This window comes from Austrofundulus limnaeus, unplaced genomic scaffold (genome assembly GCF_001266775.1).
Source record: "Austrofundulus limnaeus strain Quisiro unplaced genomic scaffold, Austrofundulus_limnaeus-1.0 Scaffold995, whole genome shotgun sequence".
NCBI lineage: Eukaryota > Metazoa > Chordata > Actinopteri > Cyprinodontiformes > Rivulidae > Austrofundulus > Austrofundulus limnaeus.
In genome coordinates this window covers 59816-68688 of record NW_013953397.1, presented here as the reverse complement: position 1 = coordinate 68688, position 8873 = coordinate 59816, and the positions used below count along the sequence as shown (strand labels likewise).

General features: G+C 41.4%; 1 protein-coding gene across 1 annotated transcript in view; it reads left to right on the top strand.

The window, feature by feature from the left end:
- The window catches only part of LOC106533662 (acyl-coenzyme A thioesterase 4), a gene marked incomplete in the record, with an annotated part of 35781 nt that overhangs the window by 19383 nt on the left and 7525 nt on the right, over window positions 1–8873 (top strand). Inside the window, 1 exon segment of the mRNA XM_014030068.1 lies at window positions 2736–2816. Within this exon segment, the coding sequence (XP_013885522.1) occupies window positions 2736–2816 (81 nt within the window).

Here is an 8873-nt window from a genome sequence, read left to right as displayed (position 1 = left end):
TTATATATTTATACATTTATTTCCAATAATGATAGGTTTGGTCCTCCATACACTGCGCAGTGGATTGACAAACAATAAATCCACACACGCTGTACAATTTATCGATCTAATGAAACCAGCTAATTGTGTCAGATCTTCACTTCTCAATCCATTCTGAGCAGCATAGGTGACATCGGAAAGAAAATACTCACTTTTATTAAGATGAGCAGCCATAAGCTTTGACAACCTCTTCAATGCTTCACACCAGCAAGAAGTGACAGCTGTTATCAAACCAATGAATTCTTCCACTTGTGCCCTTGATCTTTTCCCCACTGCTCTGCTGAAAACAAACATTGCTCTGATCGGTCCTCTTATCACAACTGTGATAAACCTCTCTCTGCCAGAATCATTTTGTTCCACCTTATTTAGAAAACAGCTATCATCAAACCTCTTCTTAAGAAACCCACCCTTGATTCATACCACCTTGTAAATTAGACCTATTGCCAACCTTCCATTTCTGTTCAAAGTACTGGAAAACATTGACAGCTTGTCTACATGACCACCTCACTGTCAATAATATCAATGAGGTATTCCAGTCTAGCTTTCGTTCAGCTCACAGCATGGAAACATCTCTGGTCAGGGTCACAGGGTCTGATGGTGGCTCATGCTAGTTCTCCCTCCCTACTGACTCTCCTGGACTTGAGTGAAGCTTTTCCCACCATGAACATCCCTCTGCTCTAAAAATTCCTAAAAGCTCTATCCTGCCCCAGACAAAACTGCACACCGTGGGCTGCTGCACCCCATCTGTGGAACATCCTCTCTAATCGTCTGAGGATGCCCCAGACTAAAGAGAGTTTTAAGAAATGATTAAAAACCTTCTTTTTAAGAGAGTTTAATGATTTTTTTATTAAAGATTTTTTTCATTGTGATACAAAATAAGTACACAATAACAAAAGAACAAACAGAACAAACAACACAGGACATCATATACATCACTGCACCAAACTCACTGGGCTAAATCCAAACTTTGACAGGGTGGAAAAGATGTAATCCCATTTTACCCCGTCAAAGGTTTTTCTGCATCTAAAGAAAGAAAATCTCAGAGATTCTCTTTGTTCCTTGAATAGGTTATATTAAGTAGTGTTCTAATATTTAAAAAAATAATAATAACAGTCTATTCTTATTAAGTTATTATTAGTTTGGTCTTGTGAAATAATTGTCGGTAAGATTATTTCAAGATGTGAGGTTAAAATTTTTGCTAACCTTTTGTTGTCTACATTAACTCAGAGATCTATAACATGCATGGTCTAGGGGGGTCTTTGTCATTTTTGTGAATAAGGAAAATATTTTCCTGATAAAATTTTGGAGGTAGAACGCCCTTATGTAATGCTTCATTGAATACGTACACTGGAAAAACTGTCCATCTTACAAGTTTTAAAATCTTATATCCAGCCAAAAAGTCTTTTTGATCTTGTTTTCAGACTGATTTACTAAANAATCAGTTCTTGTTTAGTAGATCAGTCTGAAAACAAGATCAAAAAGACTTTTTGGCTGGATATAAGGTTTTAAAACTTGGTTAGATGGACATTTTTGCAGTGTAATAGCAGAGGAGAAATTTGCTCTTTAAGGCCACATATTTTAAGAGACATCTTTGAAGCTCTATTGTGGGACACGTAAAATGCTGTGGTGGTTTACATTTGGCCCACGGGCCATGGGTTTGCCACATGTGACTACAACCTATAAAATGGCTTCCAATTGACATTTTTTCAACTTTATACAAGTTGTAGACACATGTACAGTATGAGATCATGCATTTTTTCTTTTAAAGTTCTGTTTGTAAATTTCATTTCTCGTTTACGGCCATACTGCCCTGTCTATGCCCGATCTCGTCTGATCTCGGAAGCCAAGCAGGGTCGGGCCTGGTTAGTACTTGGATGGGAGACTGCCTGGGAATACCAGGTGCTGTAAGCTTTTGCGCTTCACTCAAAACACAACTGGGGCACTCTGTTGCACTGTCCTAACAAATCCCTTAGGAACGTGGACACAAAACGGGAACACAATTGCTTTCATCCTTGTAGCTTACCTGGATTGGCCTTTTAGGAAACTCATGTCCTTGGCTCCCACTCTTCAACTGTGCTTTTCACAGCTGATTGCAATGTGACTAATTAGCCACTGAAGCAAGTTGTGTTGTGTACTGAGTTTGATGAAGCTGTGAAGACACACTTTCAGAATAGAGTCCCTGTTTTCTTTTATTCTTTTAAAATCATCCCTAAATGTGCAGAATGTTCTGTAAATCTCCAAATGCAAGATGTCATGTTTTTGGCCTTTGCAAGAAGTACAAGATGCTGTTTTTACACTTAAACCAATCACTTAACCTGACCATAGCACAGGTTTTTATGAAAATAAACATTGTTACAAATTAATATTTTAAACATTGGAGAATACATGTGCCATTACTGACAGATAACCAGGTTGAACATGAAATATAAACTGCATTATGTGAACACTTTGATATGAATGATGGTATTGTGTCCTCTTCAGGGGTTTAGAAAATTTAAAAACACCATACACAGCTTAATGCTTTGTATATGGTATTAATATAACGGGTTTTATTTAGGAAGGAAAATAAAGTCATTTACAGCAAATTATTTATCAGACTTGTTGGTAACTGCTTGGGTCATACCAGGAAAGAAGCGATGTCTGTGTAACGTCTCAAACAACTATGAAATGTGAAAATTTGTTTTGTCTCTGATCAGATGGGACGACTCCAGTGTCCACTGTTACTGATTGTTGGTGAAGACGATCAGAACTGGTGTGCCTACGAGTCTGCAATGGATGTGAGTTGATCTACATTTCTTCCTGTTAAATTCAACTCAGTTTGATTTATTTTTACACACTAATTCAAAACATAAGTCATTTCAAGTATCTGTATATCACAAACATTATAAAATGATAATTGGGAAAAGTTACATATTTAAGGCAGCAGCAGATTGTGTTGAATCTTCATTTTATCACAATCTTCCATCCTGAGCAGAACATTAAAGAGTGGAAAGGAAAAACTTCCTTTAAACAGGTGGAAACCTCCTTCAGATTCAGACTGGCTGGGGTTTAGCTCTTTATGTATTAGAATGTATTTCATACACACAGTCTGATGTAGTGAGTTGTTAGGAGAGAAACAGAAAGGGTAATTAACTCTTTCTGTCCTGCACTACACTTTTACCTGTTAGGGCACCAGGTCAATTTATTGGCCAATATTTTTTTCACCCTTTTTAATCAGACTCATATTTATCAAAGTGTGAGATTGTATGATGTAGCAGTGAATTTTTATCTCAGATCAAAATACTCAAAGATGAGGAACCAGCTTTGTCTTTTATGGTAATTTATTACAAAAATATAGAAATAATCAATTATTCATTCATGAATACAAGCAGTAAAAACAACAACATGAAAGATGAAGCAATAAGGTTTATAAAACTGTTAAAAATGTGTTATTGTAGACTTGAATACCTTTATAGAATGGAAATATATTTGTCCTAAATTAAATATTTTTCCTCTATTAATTTATTGACAAGAGACCCTGGTTATAACTTTTAAGTTATTGTCAATTTGGAGAGAATGTATTAAGGTCTTGGTCAGATTATTTATTAGTAATTTTTATCTTACTGCAAATCAGAAGGATAACATCAAAGTTGCCTCGGCTATTTAACCAGGTTTTTCTGTGAACATTTCACATGTAATGCCTTAAATTAGTGACAGTTCATCAACTCACCAGAGTTGGAGACTTCCCTCCATCTCATTGGAGGTGAAGTCTTGCTTCCCGGACTCTGAGGTCCAGCCAAATCAGGGCCTCATGCATAAAGGATTGTGCAGTTTTCACACTAAAAGAATTTAGAAAAGTGTGCCGCACCAAAACAAAAAACAACAAACAAACAAAAAAAAACTGATGTATAAAACCTTGCGCAGGCAGGTTTCTGCGCACCTTTCCTTTATGCATCCCAATGAACATGGAACACAGCGCACCTGAGACACCTCCCCTGACACGCCTCCATTTAAATATGTAAAATAGATGTAAATGTGTCCAGCATGTGAGATTCTCCTCAGATTGTCCTCTCTGTAGGATCAGAAATGATTTTTAGATGCAGAAAAATTATACATTAAATGCAGAATAAGTGAGAAAACTGTCTAAATAAGTAGTGGGGTGTAAAATTTAGTTTGCCACACTCAAAGGTGTGTGGTTGTTGGTGTGTGTGTTCGTGCGTGAGTTAAGCTGTCTTCAGCGGCGCATGACAGACATTTTCACCTTTACACGTCTTTATTAAATAGCTTTAAACACAGAGGAACTTATGAGTTTGGTAGAACGTAGAACAAATCTGTTGTCTGCATCTTGTGGAGCTGAGGAATCATAAGTGAGCTGTTCTGAATTAATCTGCTGTGTTGAGGAAGTTTTTTTTCTCAGTGAGAATTTAAATGTTTCTTAGACAATTCACACACATTTTATTCTCCTCAGCTGTGTCCGCCTCGCAGGCGCGTGCGTTTCCAAGTACGTGACAAAAATATAAAAACTTTACAGTTTACAGACTGGACTGAGGTTCTTTTGATCAGTTTTAGGCTGATCTATTTTCTTGTCTGAGGTTAAATGATTTTCAGTCCCGGGGTTCAGTTTCATGATTGTTCCAGTTTAAACAATAAAAACTCAAACTAAATTAAAAAAAAACCCTAACACCGTGTTCAGACGCTCCTACGTCCAGAAAACAGAACAGAGTCACATTTCTGTGGATTCAAGTCAGATTTGTGACTTTGTGGGTTAAAACTGTCGACTGAAGGATGACTGAAAAAACTTGGCGTGGCTGCCGCACATTGTCATGGCAGGTGAAAAGTGTGCTTATATTTACGCAGACTTTCACGCAATGTTGGTTTTGATACAGCCGCAGACAACAGGAGGGGGAGGATGGGGTAGAAGAGTGGTTATTAGCAAATTATTTCTAACTTTATTTGACTTATTTAATTTTATTTATTGTTTTTATCGTCCTGCAGGCTCTGAGAGAAAATTAAATTGAAGCTGAGTTTTTGATAAAAATCATTAGATTGCACTAAACGTCTGTAAACCTGCAAAATGAGGGAAAATCTGTGTCAATTACAGACAATCTGTTCATGTGAGCAGTTGTCAGCATCTGTCATCCTCCAGACGCAGAACAGAGTGTGTGTCTGAGTCGGCCAATCGCTTTTTTTGACATTGATCAGCTGACTGATTTAAATACACCTTAACATTCATGAGGTACTTTGCATTGACTGTTTATGGTTGAGTGTGAGCGTGCAGAGGGTAGAACCTGAGGCGGGATCTTATGCACAAACTCTGAGGTGCGGCTGTGATCTATAAAGGAAAGGTGCACAAAAACATGCGTACACACAATTTTATAAATCTGAAATTTTTTGGCGTACACCTTTTTTGCCTTTTGGCCATATGATCACTTTTAGTATGGTTTCCACGCAATCCTTTATAAATCTGACCTGAGGTCCTGAAGCCTCCAGCTCCAACACAATCAGCACTAACTCAAACTGGCTTATTCCAGTTTGGCACTCAATGTTCAGCTGTGTGTCTTAGTCAAAACAAAAACAGGTCTCTGTCTAAAGACAAAATATTTCTTTCTGGAAGAAATATGTTTACTGGACAGAGTGGTGTTGTGGTCACATGAAGCTGTTGTTTTCCTTCTGCTCAGGAGAAGGAAAGAAAGAAAGAACAGTCAGTTAAACTAACACTGGTGTGAAAATTAATGACAGTTCAGAAATCATCTTCAGAACACAGTATGATAACACAGACTTGAAAGAGAAATACTTTTAAAAAGGAAAATCACATTAATGATTTTTCTTTTATTATAATGAGTATTAAAAGATTGAAACTGTTGTGTCAGCATCATTTGCATGACAAGGACAGATTATTAAAAGCTAATATAAAGTTTGTCTCTAGAAAAAGCTTTTTCAGAACAAAGTTTTGTTACCTCTCCTTGGGCAGCCACCTTATTGTGGTGGAGAGGTTTGAGTGTCCCAATGATCCTAGGAGCTATGTTGTTGGGGGCTTCATGCCCCCAGTAGGGTCACCCAAGGCAAACAGGTCCTATGTGAGGGATCAGACAAAGTGCAGCCCAAAGACCCCTAATGATGAATATTATAAATGGATTCAGTGTTCCCTTGCCCAGACGCGGGTCACCGGGGCCCCACTCTGGAGCCAGGCCTGGAGGTGGGGCACGTTGGCAAGCGCCTGGTGGCCGGGCTTTCTCCCATGGAGCCTGGTCGGGCACGGCCCCAAGAGGAAACATGGGTCCCCCTTCCCATGGGCTCAACACCTGTGGGAGGGGTCGTAGGGGTCGGGTGCAATGTGTGCTGAGCAGTGGTCGAAGGCGAGCACCTTGGTGGTCTGATCCTCGGCTACAGAAGCTGGCTCTAGGGACATGGAATGTCACCTCTCTGGTGGGGAAGGAGCCTGAGCTGGTGTGTGAGGTTGAGAGGTTCCGACTAGATATAGTCGGACTCACCTCAACGCACTGCTCTGGCTCTGGAACCAGTCTCCTCGAGAGGGGTTGGACACTCTTCCACTCTGGAGTTGCCCATGCTGAGGCGCTAAGAAGAAGTGGGCATACTTATTGCCCCCCATCTTGATGCCTGTACATTGGGGTTCACCCCGGTGAACGAGAGGGTAGCCTCCCTCTGCCTATTGGTGGGGGGACGGGTCCTGACTGTTGTTTGTGCCTATGTGCCTAACAACAGTTCAGATTACCCATCTTTTCTGGAGTCCTTGGAGAGGGTGCTGGAGAGCGCTCCTAAGGCCTGAGTCACACTACAAGAAAATCAGGCCAATTTTTGCCCTTCCGACAATCTTAAGGAAGTCCAGATGTGATGGCTCTAAAGATAATCATAGCACATATTCCTGTCGTGGGTGGTGAGTTAAGAGTGATCTAGTCGGCTCGGAAGTACGTCGAGACCGCTCCGACCTAAAATCGGGGATATTCAACATGTTTGCGTTTTTGGCCCGATATCACAGTGTGTGTAGTGTTCATCCAACCTCATAGTCTGTTGAATGAGACGTGTAGCCAATCAGAAAGTGAGGTGACGTAAACACTGAGGGGATTCCAAAATACAGAACACAAAATACTGTCATAACTCACCAGAAAGTCTGCTGGATGTTAAAAGTCCAATGGAATTGTTTTTCCTCTGGTAAAAACACTCCACAAATGATCAAAATTGTTTCTTCCTTCTTGCAAATGTTTATTTACTCTGAACTCACGTCTCTCTGGAGGTCACGTGAGATTTTTTTCTCGGACATATGAATTCTCACGAGATTTCAGAAAGTCTCGCGTGATTTAAAATCTGAAGTAAATATCTTTTCGTGTGTGGTGTGTTGTCTCTTGCGATGTGGCTGTACACCACACACTGTAGGACTATACCTGGTATATCCATGATTTTTTATCCTCGTGTGTGGGCTCTCTCAGTCTTTGAAAATCGGCCGACTGGTTTAAAATCTTATAGTGTGACGCAGCCTTAATGGGGACTCCCTCGTTCTGCTGGGGGACTTCAGCGCTCACGTGGGTAATGACAGTGAGACCTGGAGAGGCGTGGTTGGGACCTCTCCAAGGCCCCCGCCCCCCCACACACACACAATCTGAACCCGAGCGGTGTTTTGTTATTGGACTTCTGTGCTCGTCAAGGATTGTCCATAACAAACACCATGTTAAAACATAAGGGTGGCAATATGTGCACTTGGCACCAGGACACGCTAAGGCCGCAGCTCGATAATTGACTTTAATGTCATTTCATCTGATCTGCGGCTGCATGTTTTGGACACTCTGGTAAAGAGAGGGGCAGAGTTGTCAACTGACCACTACCTGGTGGTGAGTTGGCTCCTTTGGTGAGAAAGGATGCCGGTCAGACCTGGCAGACCCAAACGTATAGTGAGGGTCTGCTGGCAACTTCTGTCAGAGTCTCCCGTCAGATTGAATTTCAGCTCACACCTCAGGGAGAACTTCGAACACGTTCCGGGAAAGGTGGCAGACATTAAGTCCGAGTGGGCCATGTTCCGTACCTCCATTGTCGAGGCGGCTTACCTGAACTGTGGCCGTAAGTTTGTTGGTGCCTGTCATGGCGGCAAACCTCGAACTCACTGGTGGACATTTGCGGTGAGGGATGCTGTCAGGCTGAAGAAGGAGTCCTATCGGGTCTTTTTGGCCTGTGGAACTCCGGAAGCAGCCAATAGGTATCGGCAGTCCAAGCGGATTGCGGCTTGGATGGTCACTGAGGCAAAAACTTGGGTGTGGGAGGAGTTCGGTGAAGCAATGGAAAAAGACTTCCGTATGGCTTCAAGGCGATTCTGGTCCATCATTCGGTGTCTCAGGGGGGAAAGCAGTTCGCCACCAACACTATTTATGGTGGGGATGGTGCGCTGCTGACCTCAACTCCAGATGTTGTGGGTCAGTGGGCTGAATACTTTGAAGACTTCCTCAGTCCTACGGACACATCTTCCCATGAGGAAGCAGAGCCTGAGTACCCTGCGTCGGACTCGAGTAAAGGGTCTCTGTAGTATGTTTTGTCCTGTGGGCGGAGATGGCCCTGCTCGTGATTGGCGAAAGTTTGGATGGGGGCGGAGATGGCCCAAGAGACATGATTGGTCGGACTGAGGAGGCTGGAGGCAGCGGGGAATAGTTTGATCGAGTCAGGCAGGAAGCAACATGTCTTTTTAAGGTTAATTTTAGTCAAAACTTGAGAAAGGAAAGTGCTTGCTGCATGAAATTAGAAAGTCATACATGTGAAAGGATGCGTAACCAGCCTGTAAAAAGATAGCTAAAAATCAATATTCAATTCAATATTCAATTCAATTTTCATTGTGCTCATGTACAAGGATGATG